A 15,471-nucleotide genomic window follows, 5' to 3' on the forward strand; every position below is an offset into this window, starting at 1 on the left:
TTCTGACTGTGGATCATCGTTCCTTCTGTGGCAGATTTTTACACTTCCTCTAATGCATTTGGGACAACTGTCTCAAAGTAACCTGAAGCTTTCCTGACAACTCCTCGCTCTCTCTCCTGCTAAGAACGGTAGCCCTTTTCTGTTGTTTTTAGAACCTTCTGCTCCTCGCTCTCTCTCCTGCTAAGAACTATAGCCCTTTTCTGTTGTTTTTAGAATCTTCTGCTACCATATCCACCACCTCCACCACCAGATCCATAACCACCACCATATGGACTGCCCAAGCTTCTTTCATCAAAACTGCCCCCTTTCATGGGTCCATAATTTGATTGCTGTTGTCCACTATAATTTCCAAAATCATTATAGTTCCCATCACCACCACAGTTACCTCCAAAATTTCCTCCTTCATTGTAACCATCATATCCTCCTCCACCACCATATCTGCCACCTTGGTTTCCATATCCTGGTCCACCACCACCATAGCCCCTTCTACTACTGTAACCAGGACCACTGCCACAGTTCCCACAGTTACCCTCCAAATCCATTGTATCCACCATCATCTCCTCCATAACTACCTCTGCTGCCACCACCTCCACCACCATATCCTCCTCTTCCACCAAAGTTTCCACCACGGCCAAAATTATCTCCACCATCTCCAAAGTTTCCTCCCCGACCCATAAAGTTGCCAGATCCCCCTCCACGACCTCTTTGCGATCCAGCAGACTGCATCTCTTGTTTAGAAAGGGCCTTTTTCACGTCACAATTATGCCCATTAATAGTGTGGTATTTCTGAACATCAATTTTATCAACAGTATCATGATCATCAAAAGTTACAAAAGCAAATCCTCTCTTTTTTCCACTCTGCCTGTCTTCCATAACGTCTATGGTTTCAATCTTGCCATACTTTTCAAAGTAGTCTCTCAAATTATATTCTTCTGTATCTTCTTTAATACCACCAACAAAAATTTCCTTCACTGTGAGATGGGCTCCAGGCTTTACAGAATCCTCTCTAGAAACAGCTCTTTGGTTCCACAACAGCCCATCAACCTTGTGTGGTTGAGCACACATGGCTGCAGCCACCTCTTCCACACAAGAGTAAGTCACAAAACCAAAGCCCCTGGAACATTTTGTTTGGGGATCTCTCATTACCACACAGTCTGTGAGTGTGCCCCATTTCTCAAAATGTTCTCTTAAACTATCATCTGTAGTTTCAGAGCTCAGACCGCCAATAAACAGTTTTCTCAACTGCTCTGGTTCCTTTGGATCATGGCCCTCCTCCCTCCGGCAGCGGCGGCGACGGCCGGAGTCGGGCTGGGGGCAACCTGGCAGTGGTTTTACAACTCCATTTTGAGACCGGATTCGCCTCTTCCAACTTGAGTTCAATGTGGGACCAAGAGCTAAAAGGTTCTTTTCTAAATTACTCACTTGCCATCCAGAAAAGTCACACTCAGTTACTCTGTTTAAAAAAGCTCATTTCTGGCTTGGCGCCTATAGCACAGTGGTTATAGCGCCAGCTACATGCACCAAGGGTGATGGATTCAAACACGGCCTGGGCCAACTAAAAAACAACAATGACAACTACAACAAAAAATAGCCGGGCATTGTGGCAGGTGCCTGTAGTCCCAGCTACTCAGGAGGCTGAGGCAAGAGAATCGCTTAAGCCCAAGAGTTAGAGGTTGCTGTGAGCTGTGACGCCACAGTGCTCTACCAAGGGGAATATAATGAGACTCTTTCTAAAAAAAAAAAAAAAAAAAAGTTTATTTCACCTTCTCATCATTATTAGGTAGAACTATTTTGCTAGTCTTTGGTAGGTGAAAATGGCATCTTATTAAAATTCATATTACTTTGACTACAAATGATGTCAAACATTAAAAAAATTACTATTCATATGTATTTCTTCTTAGGATTCAATTTTTCAAATATGTGAGCTAGAGAAATATCTTTAAATTTTAGACATGTAAATCTCCATATTCATGAAGGAAGCTCATCTTTTAACATGATCTGAGCCCAGAAGAAAGGCCTCTGGGTGGAAGAAGGATGTAAGCTGCGTAGAGTGAATTTTTAATGGGGAAACTTGGGCATTTTCTTCTTTTCCCTACTAGGAAAAAGGTGGGGAGAGTGTTAATATAACAAGGTAGAAGGTGAACGACCATTCAAAACTAGATTTTGATTTAATAGCAAACTCGTCTTACCAACTTTTCTTTACGTGTGAAGTTAGAAGGTGATCTATAGTCTCTGGAAATTAGGGATTTGCAGAAATGAACCTCCACTTATTTCCCTGAGACTTTCCAGGCAGCTAAAGGGGCCACGTACACGGAGCCCATAAAAGGAAAGAGAGAAAGAACATCTCTCTGGGCCCTTTGAGATATGCAGAATGTGTTAGATTCTTAGGTTTACAAATAACACCAGGATTGTAGTGTGGTCCTTTCTCCCCCTTTGGCTGATGCAAATCCCATTTCACAGGTGTCAGAGCACCAGTGGCTTCTTTTTTTGTCATTTGGCAAAGTGTAAATGACTGAGCTCCCATGGAACCTACACAAAATCAACCATCACCTTACCTCACCATGAGGTTGTCACAGACCACAAAGATTTTAGAACCAATGGAACAAAGGGTCAAATTCACCACCTGTGGATGGAGGGCCTGGGAGTCTCCATCAGGGGCATGATGCTGACTCATGCAGGGAAATGTGTTCTAGAGGACGGCTTATTTGTACTCACAAGATTGCCTGGAGACATGATCTGCAAACAGACTGTGCTAACAGCTGCAATTTCCCTTAAAATGCTTCCTCGTAGTGTTCAGTTACACTCTCGATGTGGTCAATGACCAAGCAGGGGTTCCCATGCCAGGAGTTGTCGTCTAGATTCCATTAGGAAATACCCACTCCAGAGGCAGCAGCCAGGAATACTTCTGTAATTTGATCATGGTCAACAAAGCTTTGCTGATTAGCATTAACATGTTAGAGATGGGTTTTCACTGGTGAAATTAGGGGTACTCAAAAAATACGTGGATTGGCTAGAACATGCTAGAGACGCCCCCACACCTGCAGGAACCAGATAGGCTTAGAAGCTTTATCCCTGCCTTGATCAGGTTCACTCAGGAGCAGACCCTGAGAAGAGTGGAGTGCCGGTATTTATTTGAGAGGTACAGGAACGGACAGGAATGTGAGCAAGTGACACAGGATGGGAATGGAGTCTACCAGCAGTGCGCTACGGAGCCAGCTACCAAAGAGGGTGATTGAAGCTTGATTCTGCAGGAAAGCTTTAGAAATGATCTGAAACATACATTTCAGAATCCTCCTAGTAAAGAGGTGAAAGAGCTGGGATATTTACACCTCCATCAGTCTATCCCAGGCAATTCTGGCCAACAGGGAAGGTGCAAAGTGGAATTCAAAATCTCGAGAGCAGACCCCAAAGATCCAGGGGTGGCTGTTAGAATTCCAATCAGTGTGCACAGCAATAGTAAAGAGATACAGGCAGGGCCCCTCTAGTGCCTTCTACCTCTCCTTGGCCTAAATCTCTAAGTGGTCAGGTGTTCACTATACGCCTGGAGGGTTCTTTTTGTTGAAAATGACTAAATGCAGATAACTGAACCCTGCCATTCATAGTAGTGGCAGTGAGATGGCCTAAAAGGACAGAGTTGGGACTTCACTGAGCTTATAGAACAGGCTGATGATCAGTGGGTACTTGCTTACTAAGAACTTTGTTTCATCAGTACCTGCATGTGTGCAGATTCTGTTCTGAGACCTCCTTTCTTTATAATCTAGTTAGTGACAAGGTAGGAGGAGGCGCTCTCCACACCGAAACCTGAGAACAGTGTTGACTAAACAGCTTTTTAATTTTAATTTTAAAGTTTGCAGCAGGGATGGGCCAGTTATCAGAAAACCCCAGTGGCTTTGCACACACCCACCTGCACAGTGTAGCTTCCCAGGGTGGTGGCTCGTTTAAACCGCCGGCCTTGTTGCTGGGACATCATGAACAGCTGGGCCAGGCGCTGCTCCATGACCCGGGCGAAGCTCTGGTTGTGCAGGCCCACCAGCGAACTGTCCACACCCTGCAGCACTGTGGACGCAGAAGGCAGAGGTTTTTTGCTAGTTTTCACTCAGAGGTCCCAGCTCAGGACTACCCCTATTTTATTTTTCCTTCTCAATAGCTTTGCTGAAGAACCTGAGCTTCACTCTGCAATTCAACCCCTTACATCTGGGCAAACCGCCCTATGCAGCATCTTCATCTCTCCCTCTTGTGTGGGGTCCTTTTCGTGTCCACCCTAAAGCTGCCCAGGGCTCCTCAGGTCCTCTCCCATTCAAGCACAGTTCAGGTTAATGCAAAGTGGGTTGTCTTTTGGTTCTGGCACTTGCCAGTCAAGAGACCATAGGGAAGCTCTGGCCCTCCCTAAATCCACATCCTTCTCTATAAAACAGGAATAAAATAGTGCACATCACAGCAAATATATTCCTAATGAGCTCTAAGGTTTAAATGAGATGAGATGGATGAAACAGCTTAGCATAGCTCCTGGAGCCTGGCAGGTACGGGAAACTCCTTTCTTTCCAAACCCTCCTCCACTGTGAGGCTTTGTGTACACCCAGGGCTCCTGTTGTCAACAGGTAAGGCCTGGAGGAGGTCCATGCAGGAGGGTTTAGTGCACACCAGGGCCATTCAGACTGCTATATTTCCTTACTATGAGGACAATTGCCTTTCTCTGTCTGCCCCCAAGTCCAGTCCTTGCTCCATGTCCCTTGGGAAGCACATTTCACCCCAAACACACAAACATTGCCTACAATCACATTCATGTCAAAATTTTAAAAATGCTAAAAACAATTCTCATTTTCTTTTCTTTTCTTTTTTTTTTTTTTTTGAAACAGAGCCTCAAGCTGTCACCCTGGGATAGAGTGCCATGACATAACAGCTCACAGCAACCTCCAATTCCTGGGCTCAAGAGATTCTCCTGCCTCCGCCTTCCAAGTAGCTGGGACTACAGGTGTCCACCACATCACCTGGCTATTTTTTGGTTGCAGCCATCATTGTTTGGCAGGCCCAGGCTGGATTTGAACCTGCCAGCTCAGGTGTATGTGGCTGGCTGGCACCTTAGCTGCTTGAGCCACAGGTACCGAGCCACAATTCTCATTTTCTTAAAGAAACCAAAATTTACAAGGGTTGGGAATGTAATATAAGACTTTTCACTTAATAGAGTTTGTTCTACCATAGTCCAGCCAAAGATCATCAACACCACCCATCTACAAGGATTGGGAAATGGTTTGGATGTAAAGAACGTGTGGTTGTTATAACGTCCAGTACAACAGGGCGCTGCCAGCAGCAAATTCCAAACGACCACATTCTGTATGAGGCCAGAGCAGGCAGCTGGCAACAACGTGATACAGAGAATGATGTTTAAATGAATCAAGAGAGAAATAAAACCCACAGCTGGGTCTCAGAAATTACTTCTTTGAAGCCATAAATGCCAAGTAATCCCCCTGGAGGGTTTAAAACAACTCTCTTTCTAGGGCCCTCAGGAGGGGCTCCCAGCTCATTCATCAGCGGAATTCTCTCACACAAAGATGAAACAAGGGCTGCGCTGTTCCCAAAGCCTCAGGTCCCTGAGAGGACCCCTCCTGATATAGCCGGCAGGCTGAGGAAGGGCTGGCCTACTTGCTGGCCCCGATAGAAAAACCCCTGCACTCGCTGGTTCAAAGATGCCTCCTTTAGCAAAATTATAGCTCAACCTGCTGAGAGATCACTTCCAAACAGGCCTCTCCTGGCCCCGGACAAGCCTGAGAGAGGGGATGTGGGAGAGCTGCAGAGCATCATCATGGGTTGTTTTATGGCTATCTCAGTGATGATTCAAAGGCAGACATCAAATAAAGGGAACAGTCAAGAGCCTCCAGGTGACAATTTCTTTTTTTTTTTTTGTAGAGACAGGGTCTCACTGTACCACCCTCGGGTAGAGTGCCGTGGCGTCACACAGCTCACAGCAACCTCGAACTCTTGGGCTTACGCGATTCTCTTGCCTCAGCCTCCCGAGCAGCTGGGACTACAGGCGCCCGCCACAATGCCCGGCTATCAGGTGACAATTTCTACCAAGAGCAGTGACAGTTGTGCAACACCATAGATGCACCTGTTGCCACTGAACTGTGCACTTAAAAATGGTTAAAACTTTATGTTAGGTGTATTTTATCATAAAACTTTTTTTGGAAAAAGAAATGGTCCAGGGAAGTGCAGGAGGCCATGAGACATTCCCACAGAGTTACAGGGAATCAACAACCAGGCAATCCCGGTGTGTCTGTTTCATTAAACAGAAGGAAGATGGTAAGTCCTTCCCTGGGGGCAGCTGCGAGAGCTGGGGTGGCAGGCAGTTTGAATCCTGCCTCCCACTTACTGAGCATTCTGGGGCGAGTCTCTGAGTTTCTCTGAACCTCAGTTTCTCATCCAGGAGCACAGGGATCCTATCTACTCCTGATTTTGGCATTGTGAAGCACAGATGATCTGATAAAAATGCTTCTGGCACAGTGCTCTGTGGCGCTTAGTAAATGGCAGTAAATGGGAGCTGCTGTTGTCACCGTGTGCCCCCTTCTTCGCTAGACACATCCTTAACAGAGGAAGAAAATAACACAGACAACATGGAAACGTGTCCCAGGATGTAGCTCCTCTCCCTTGCCCTGAGAAGCGTGGCAGGCTCCCTGGAAGGCAGCAGAAAGGGGTGTGTACCCCTGTCTCTTGCAGTGACATAGAAGCTGCAGAAGATCAAACCTGGTGCAGGCGTCCAGGAATCTGGCAACCCTTTTAGCACATCAGCCAGGGCTCTGGCCACCCAGCCTCCAACCTCCACTAATTCAGCTTAGAAGAGGCGGGCAAGTTCCCAGAGGTGTTCAAAGGAGATGATTTTACATCACGTCTCTTATTCCTTCTTGATTTACAATCACACTGGGCTCTACAATTCCAACCATCAGGCCTGGCTCAGCGTTCTGTACTCAGATGGTTTTGTGACCGAATCCTATACATCCAGCACTGAAAGAGTCTTAACGCTCAGCTAACCCCTCTCCCTCATCCTAAAGGTGAGAGTGTGAAGGGCAGAGGGCCTCAGGGCTTGCTCAAGGACACTTTAGCAAATGGCAGAGCTGAGACCAGAAGAAATCCTTCCATCATTAAGTCCATTGGGTGAAATAAACCTGAGATGGGCTCTTACCTCCCTCAGGCAGTAATACGGAGTCTGAACATTTCTATCTTGCCTCCTACATACAAACCTGACTCAGGGTCCCTGGATGGCAGGGTAGTCCCTAGTAAGGAGGGACCACAGGGGCCACCGTAAGCCAGTGATTCCCCATCAAGGTGAGACCCACGCTCTGGGAAAGGAGAAGTATACAGCCTGCAAAAAGCTATTTAAGTTTAGTTGGAAAACAGATGAATACAAGCTGCAGAAAGGGAAGTTGCTCCAAATCATCTTAGTTGTTAGCAACAAGAAGAAGAGCGCGTGATGCGTGTCAGGAAGTAAAGGCCCAGCTAAGCTCCCTCCATCTCTCAGCTCCCCGTGCTCCACCCCTTCTGTCAATGAAGGGCAGGTTGGTGGTGGCTACCCACAAACAGCTACCCCTGGTGGCCACCCAGGGGCACAGAAGGCAGTGGTGGGCTAATGGGAAAGTAGAATGGTCATTCAAAACCTGGCTCCAGTCCCTCCCCAGCATTATCACTGACCCAACAAGCCCCAAAGATGGTGGTGGAAACCAGTGAGTATCTAATCACAGACAGCAGTGACAAATAAGGCTTTCATAAGTGAGTGGGGAGAGGGTTAAGTTCCAGGAGAGTCCTGAACACAAGGCCACATGTGGAGCTTTTTATTAAGGCTAGTCACCAAATTAGAGGCAGGGCAAGAAAGGGGTATTTGAGGAAAGAGCGCCACAGGAGGCTGTCAGGTGTTCAAGGGTGGATGCATTATCATTTAATGTAAACCTTATAGTTAAGAGATAAGGGGGAAATATCCGCAAGTTAAAAAGTACCATTCCTTGTGGAAGAAACATGATCTTGTAAATGTTACATAACCTCTTGGCTCCAAAAATGTGTTGCTGGGTTAGCATTGTTTCTCTCTTGGGCAGAAACCCTGATGGGTTGGGGTTTTGCTAGCCTGCTTAGCAGGCAAAATAATCTCTGCATATCTATGGCTCTGCAGGGTGGGGGAGGCCAGAAATGTAATTTTCTGCAATTTAAAAGCAGTCTTGGGTGGGTGGGCTCCATGGCTCAGGGGTTAGAGCACTGGTCTTGTACATCAGGGGTCTCAAGTTCAATCCTCACTGGGGCCTCCTGCTGATTTGAAAGGTGCATACCTTCACTGCCCCCACAGTAATTGTTAATAAATGGTAGCTTTGAAAAATATATAGAACAACTTTAAAAGTGGTCTTGAGCAGGCTTCATTAAGCAAGGGTATACACTCTTTAGTTAATCTCTCAGGTGGCGGCCCATCTGCTGTTTGTTTGGGACTGCAAGTGAGGGAGAGGAGGGGAGCCAGAAGAAGTAATGTTTGAGGATGGGTGTGAACGCTCATGCCTGTAATCCTGGCACTCTGGGAGGCTAAGGTGAGAGGATCCTTGAACTCAGGCGTTCAAGATCAGCCTGAGCAAGAGTGAGACCCCCATCTCTATCAAAAACAGAAAAATTTTAGCACCTTTGGTCTCGGCTACTTGGGAGAGGCAGGAGAATCATTTGAACCTAGGAGTTTGAGGTTGTAGTGAGCTACAATGACACCACTGCACACACTGGGGTAACAGAGCAAGACTTGGTCTCAAAAAACCAAAAACTAGAAAACAAACAACAAAAAAATAATGGAAGTTTGAGACCAGCCTGCTCACCCAGGTATGGCTTCCATCTCTCCTCATTACGATCTGAATTGTGTCCTTTCAAATCCCCATGTTGCATTCTTACCCTCCAGGACCTCAGAATGTGACTGTACTTGAAGACAGGGTATTAAAGAGGTAATGAAGTTAAAATGAGGTCATTAGGGTGGCCCTAGTGCAGTGTGACTGGTGTCCTTATAAGAAGAGGAGATTAGGACACACACAGGCCCAGAGGGAAGGCCGCCTGTAGACACAGAAGATGGCCATCTACAAGCCATGGGGAGAGTCCTCAGTAGATGCCAACCTGGGACACCTTGACCTCAGACTTCCAGCCCCAGCATCGTGAGAAGACATATGTCTGTTGTTTAAGCCACCCACTCTGTGGCCTTTTGTTACAGCAGCCCAAACAGGCTCATAGACTTCCCTTCTGTTCCTTCCCTCTCTGGCTGTGCTGGTCACTTTTCCTCCTACAAACATCTGTTCCCCCTGTGCTCTCAATCCTTGTTTCTCTAACTTCTAGAGCTACTGTCTGGCTTTTGAAAAATACAAACAAGAACTTTTTTGCTGTTCTGTAAAGCTCTGCTGGAAAATGTCAAGAAACAGAAAAAAAGACGCCACCAGAATCCCTTCCACTTCCGCCCGCCCTCACTGTCAGCACGCACCGGATTTGTGTGGGTGCACAGCTTGTGCCAAGGGAGGGAGTCAAGTGCACGCCTGGCCCTCCTCTGACTTCAACCTGGGTTTCAGAGGGCAGTGCAGAAAGGCCCACCGTCTATAGCAGCTAACCACTCACATGGACGTGACCTAGATGTCCACAAGTTAGTGCTATAAACTTCTTTTTTTTTCTATTTTTTTATTAAATCATAAACATATAGATCCTGTAAACATTAATGCATTTATGGGGTACAATGTGCTGATTTAATATAGAATTAGGAACGTTTACATGGCACTGGTTAATACATACCCCATCTCGTTTGCTTAATTATTGTGTTAAGACATTTATACTCTAATAGGGCCACTTTTTGCAAAGACGCCACTGGGTGAGGACTGGAAAGGTGGCTGTTCTGAACTCTTCAGCTAACATTCATCTTCAGTGTGATGTCTTATCTTATCTCAGCTTATTCCGTTCACTTCTGGTCCTGTAAAAGTAACTTCCTGACTTGTAAGACAGAACCAAAGAAAGTCCCAGTCCTATAACTGAATGGCCTGCAGTGTTTAAAAATGAGTCAACCTGACAGCACGGAGAGCAGAAATAACAACAGAAAGATTACCTGTGATGACCCAGTAGTCCCTGGTGGTTTCTGATATATCAAGGTTGGGATATTCCAGGGCTACAATAAACAAGAAACACACCAAATTACTTTTACAGGTTTTTATTTGTAACTATTGTTAAGAGAAACACACAGAAGTGACAAAATAACAAGAAGCTACATCCTGCTTTACCGCTTTTTGCAAAATCCAGGACACAAATGCCAAAACTATCTTGTATAGAAAACGAAAAGACTCAGGAAAGAGCAAACTTTCAGATGGAGTTTTCTAGGGTTTGTGGATTTCTGCTCTTTTAGGATTTCCATACAAACCTTCTTAAATGGAAAGGCTTCATTATCAAGACCCACAGGTAGAACCTGTCTTAGCTATAGTTTTCTTTTAAAAAATTACAACTGTCAGCCGGGCACAGTGGCTCTCACCTATAATCCTAGCACTCTGGGAGGCTGAGGCTGGTGGATCACTTGAGCTCAGGAGCTCAAGACCAGCCTGAGCAAGAGCAAGACCCCATCTCTAAAAAATAGCAGAGTATTGTGGCAGGTGCTTATAGTCTCACATACTCAAGAGGCTGAGGCAAGGGGATCACTTGAGCCCAAGAGTTTGAGGTTGCTGTGAGCTGATGCCATGGCACTCTACCCAGGGTGACAGAGTGAGACTCTGTCTCCGCCACCCCCACCCAAAAAATTACAACCATCGTTAACATTTCTTTAGGAGTGATTATCTCTTGAATGGATTTTTCCAATGTCAAGGACTTAAATTTAATAGCCAAATGCTTGTAACAAAAGTCCCCATATTTCTTTACAAGTATGCTGATTACTGGATTGAATCTAGCAAAGGGCTCAGTACAGTGCCTGACAGATAGTTAGTGCTTGATAAATCCTGTCATCAGAACATCAAAATACTGAAAGGAAATGAATTCTTCACCTGCTGCCATCTGCTATGACATCATCTTTTCCATACTATCCAGAGTCATCTTTCTTTACTGCATGGAAGTTTATAAAAGCTTGCTATTAAACAAACATTCAAAAAAAAAAGCCTGAGTGGCGACTATGTGCTAAGTACATTCACACACATTCTATCCTTTATTTACAGTATCGAAAACAACAATAGAAAGAAATTATGAGACCCCTTTGCTGTGTTTTTTTTTTTTTTTCAAACAAAAAAACTTGCCCAGTGACTTTGGAAATGTGAGAACAATTCAATTTAAGAGTACAAACCTTTGCTTCTTTTAGCTATCAAGTAAGTGTTGGGAAAGAAAATGTAGGCTGTATCATCTTCGAGATCTGTGCCTACTGCATGGTAATGAGGATTGTGTAACAGAAGCATTAGAAGATGACAAGGCCACAAGACTACGGGGATCTCATCAAGTGAAGTGACAACGTGGGTTGCAAATGAATTGTATTAGGATATCTGGAGGCAGGGCATGGAGCTGAAGGGCAGCAACATTTGCAGATGGCCCAAATGGAGGAAACCACCATGACCCAGATGGCCCTGAGGACAGATGCTGTAAGCACAGAAGGCAGACTACTTAGGTACAAGCCCCAGGTTCTCTGTCTTACTAGCTATGTGAGAGGGGGTATTTGTAAACCGCTTGGAGTTTCATTTTGTTCCTCTTCAAAACTGGGCTAATTTTGCACCTACCTTATAGGGCAGCTATGAGGATTAAATGAGATAAGAGACGTGGAGGTGGAAGGCAGCTACCAAGTGCTTTCTTTCAATGTGCAATGCATTTTTCATCCGTTCAACCCCAATCCATCACATATGTCAGTTGTTCAGTGATAACATAGGCAGTAAGTGGCCCAGCCCCACAGATGGTTGCTCCATAGAGAGGCCCCAGGGAAAACCACAGGGTCCCTGTTTGAGGTGGGCATACTCACGTTCAGCAATGGTGAGCGGAGGGTAGGTGAGGTAGAATCCCACTAGCTCAGCCGAGAGCTGGCTGAGGAGGCTGCTGGCAACGGTGCCATTGAGGAACGTGCTCTGATTGCCCACGACGTACACCAGGGTGACTGCCTGGGAGGCGTTGGACGTGCTCACAATCTGAATCAACACAGAAGGAAAGGGGAGAGAAACATGCCAAATAAGAGAGGGTCTGTTTCATGGCCGTGGGAGGTTGAGCTGAAGTTGAGGGTAGAAATGAAAGGGCGGTGGGGAAACAGCAAGAAAGAGACCAGAATGACAATAGTCAACACTTTCTGACACTCACTGCACACCGGGCATTGTGCTTACGGGCATGTCATCTCATTGAATCCTCACCACAACCCTACAAGGTGTATCTAGTGGAGACTCCCCTTCACAGATGGGAAAACAAGGCCCAGAAAAATCAAGGGACTTGCCCAGGGCCACACAGCTAATAACTGACAAGAGTCAGGATCTGATCCTAGGTAATTTGACTCCACATTCTTTTTTTTTTTTTTTAGAGACAGAGTCTCACTCTGTCGCCCTTGGTAGAGTGCCATGGGTCACAGGTCACAGCAACCTCCATCTCTTTGGCTTAGGTGATTCTCTTGCCTCAGACTCCCAAGTAGCTGGGACTACAGGTGCTCACCATAAGCTATTTTTTGTTGCAGTTTGGCTGGGGCTGGGTTTGAACCCACCAAACCTCAGTCTATGGGGCCAGCGCCCTACTCACTGAGCCTCAGGTGCCACCCTTGACTCCATATTCTAAACAACTGGTATGTGTAACTTTTCCTGGGGCTAAATTGTCTGGGTTACTTTTATGGTTCTGAAAATATAAAATAGAGCATAAGAATGCTATATTTAAGGAGAGCACCACTGCTCCAACAGAGGAAGCCTGGGAATCAAATTTCAGGGAATTTTAAAATTGAAAGGATCAGAAATGTACAGAAATGATCGCCAACCTAGTCACGGGTAGAGTAAGTGAACCTTATTATAAAAGGTTATTATAAAAGGAATTCAGAAATATAACATGTGTTCTTTAGAGAACAATCGCATTTCTTTGTGGTCTATTAATTCGATATAGAACATGTAAAAAATCCTATGAAAGGGCACTGATTTCTTCTCACATTTTGTCTAAGTCCATTTTTTTTAGTTGCTAGAAAACACGGTTTTTCTGGGTCAATGTATGGACAAAAATATCCCAGAGATGAGATTTGAAAAACACAGGCAGTAGGAAGTCTTCCACTTGCTAAGACAATTTTTGTCCAACTCTGTGCAGGGTGTCTTCCCTCCCTCTTCCCGATCCACTGGCTACCCACCCTCTCTGTTCTATCCTGCACCCCCAAGGCAGATGCCTGTAGACCACCTCAAGGGGCTCCCCTGCCCTCTGCCTTCAGCCAACAGGTCTCTGGAGGACAGGGAGAGAGAGGAGAGGGAGTTCGGAGCATGGATGCCCCAGCTAAAGCTGGCTCTGGTCAGGCAGCTACACCCGCTCCTTCCCTTGCCCCATCAGGTCCCAAGTGTGACAGCCCTGGGTACTGCCTGGTCCCTGCAGTTGCCTTAGCACCTGCCCACGCTGCTACAAAGAGTGCCTGTCACCAAGCTTTCCTCAAAGTACTTTCATTCGGGAGTGCCCCTCTCTCTTGCCAAGATGCTGACTGATCCCAGGTATTCCTCACACCTTTGCTTGCTCAGACATAAAGGTGCCTGCTGCTCTCCTTTTATTTTTTAAGTCATTTTTTACAGACTTTGAAATATTGATACATAACATTTGTACATATTTACAGGGTACGAGTGATAATGTTGTTAAGTGCGTAGAATGTGTAATGATCAAGTCAGGGTATTTTCAGGGTATCCGTCACCAAAGAAGACTGTCAAGAAGAGTTTCTTCACTTTGTTCCCCACTATTCCCCAGAATTGCAAGTTCCTTTTTAATTCTCTAATGCACAGCCTGTTAATGATAATTAATGATAAACTGAGTCGACATGTCTGCTCAACTCTAGCTCTCCCCTCTGGAAGCACTTCTGGAATGAGATTTAGCCACAGGGATTCATGCCTCCTTCTCCAGGTACCAAAAAGTAAGGCACTTCTTTCTAAACAATTCAAGACACCTCACCATACTGCCACCTAAAAGATAACTAAACAGAAACTTTTAAACTTTTAGTGCTATTGTAAACATTCTATTTTTCACCTTTCAACAAAACTGAATACCCTGGATCCCAAGGAATGCTTATACAAAGCTTGAAAAATGGGTACCTCTAAATATACTATACTCAGCCAGGCAAATAATGATTTCTTTTGTGGAAAAATAGACCAAACATAAAATTTACCATTTTAACCACTTTAGGTATACACTTCAGTGGCATTAAGTACATTCGCCAGAACTTTTTTATCATTCCCAAACTGAAATTCTGTGCCTATTAAGCAACTCCTAATTTTTCCCTCCTCACAGTCCCTGGCAACTACCAATCTACTTTTTAAATAGTTTTTGTAAGTGGAATCACTTGTTAATTCAACAACTCTAGATACTTCTTGTAAGAACAATCATGCAGTATTTATCCTTTGGTGACTAACTGAATTCATTTACAATTTCTAAGAGGTTCATCCACGTTGTAGCATGCATCAGAACTTCCTTCCTTTTTAAGGCTGAATGATATTCCACTGGTGTCTATATACATATATATACACCATGCATACACATACTACATATACACACTCTATATACACACACCACATTTGTTATCCATTTGTCTATGATGGACACGTGGGTTGCTTCCACCTTTTGGATATGGTGAATAATGCTGCTATAAACATGAATGTACAAATACCTGTTAAAGTCCCTACTTTCAATTCTTTTTGGTATATACCCAGAAATGAAATTCTTGGACCATATGGTAATTCTGTTTAATTTTTGGAGAAACCACCATATTCTTTTTCTAAATGGCTGTACTAGTTGACATTCCCACTAGCAACACACAGGGTTCCAATTTGTCTATATCCTTGTCAACATTTATTACTTTCTCTTTTTTGAGATAGCCATCCTTATAGATGTGAAGTGATATTTCATGGTTTCGATTTGCATTTCTTTGATGATTAGTGATGTAGAGCATCTTGTCATGTGTCTTGGCCATTTGTATATCTTTTTTGGAGAAATATCTATTCAAGTCCCTTTTCCATTTCATAATTGGGGTTTTTTTAATTGCTGAATTGTAGGAGCTCTTTATATGTTCTGGATATTAACTTCTTATCATATATATGATTTCCAAATACTTTTTATCTATTCTGTGGCCTGCCTTTTCATCCTGCTGAGAGTGTTCTTTGATGAACAAAAGTTTCTAATTTTGACAAAGTCTAATTTATCTGTTTTTCCTCTTGTTGCCTGTGCTCTTGGTGTCATATCCAACAAATCCAAATCCAATGTCATGAAGTTTTTTCCCCTATCTTTTCTTCAAAGAGTCCTACAGTTTTACTTCTTACATTTAGGTCTTTGATC

The 15,471-nt window shown here is 44.6% G+C and overlaps 1 protein-coding gene and 1 pseudogene across 2 annotated transcripts in view; both read right to left on the reverse strand.

Annotated features, from left to right (window-relative positions):
• KIAA1549L (KIAA1549 like) overlaps nucleotides 1-15,471 on the reverse strand; it is a 353,245-nt gene that overhangs the window by 104,012 nt on the left and 233,762 nt on the right. For both annotated transcript variants that reach the window (XM_053562897.1, XM_053562896.1), the window contains exons 7-9: nucleotides 11,957-12,119; nucleotides 10,085-10,144; nucleotides 3,905-4,056 (exon numbers count right to left, since the gene is read on the reverse strand). In XM_053562897.1, the coding sequence (XP_053418872.1) occupies nucleotides 3,905-4,056; nucleotides 10,085-10,144; nucleotides 11,957-12,119 (375 nt within the window). The remainder of the gene's footprint in view (nucleotides 1-3,904; nucleotides 4,057-10,084; nucleotides 10,145-11,956; nucleotides 12,120-15,471) is intronic.
• On the reverse strand, nucleotides 210-2,674 carry LOC128565241 (heterogeneous nuclear ribonucleoprotein A3-like; annotated as a pseudogene).

This window comes from Nycticebus coucang, chromosome 14, assembly GCF_027406575.1.
Source record: "Nycticebus coucang isolate mNycCou1 chromosome 14, mNycCou1.pri, whole genome shotgun sequence".
NCBI classification, from domain to species: Eukaryota; Metazoa; Chordata; class Mammalia; order Primates; family Lorisidae; genus Nycticebus; species Nycticebus coucang.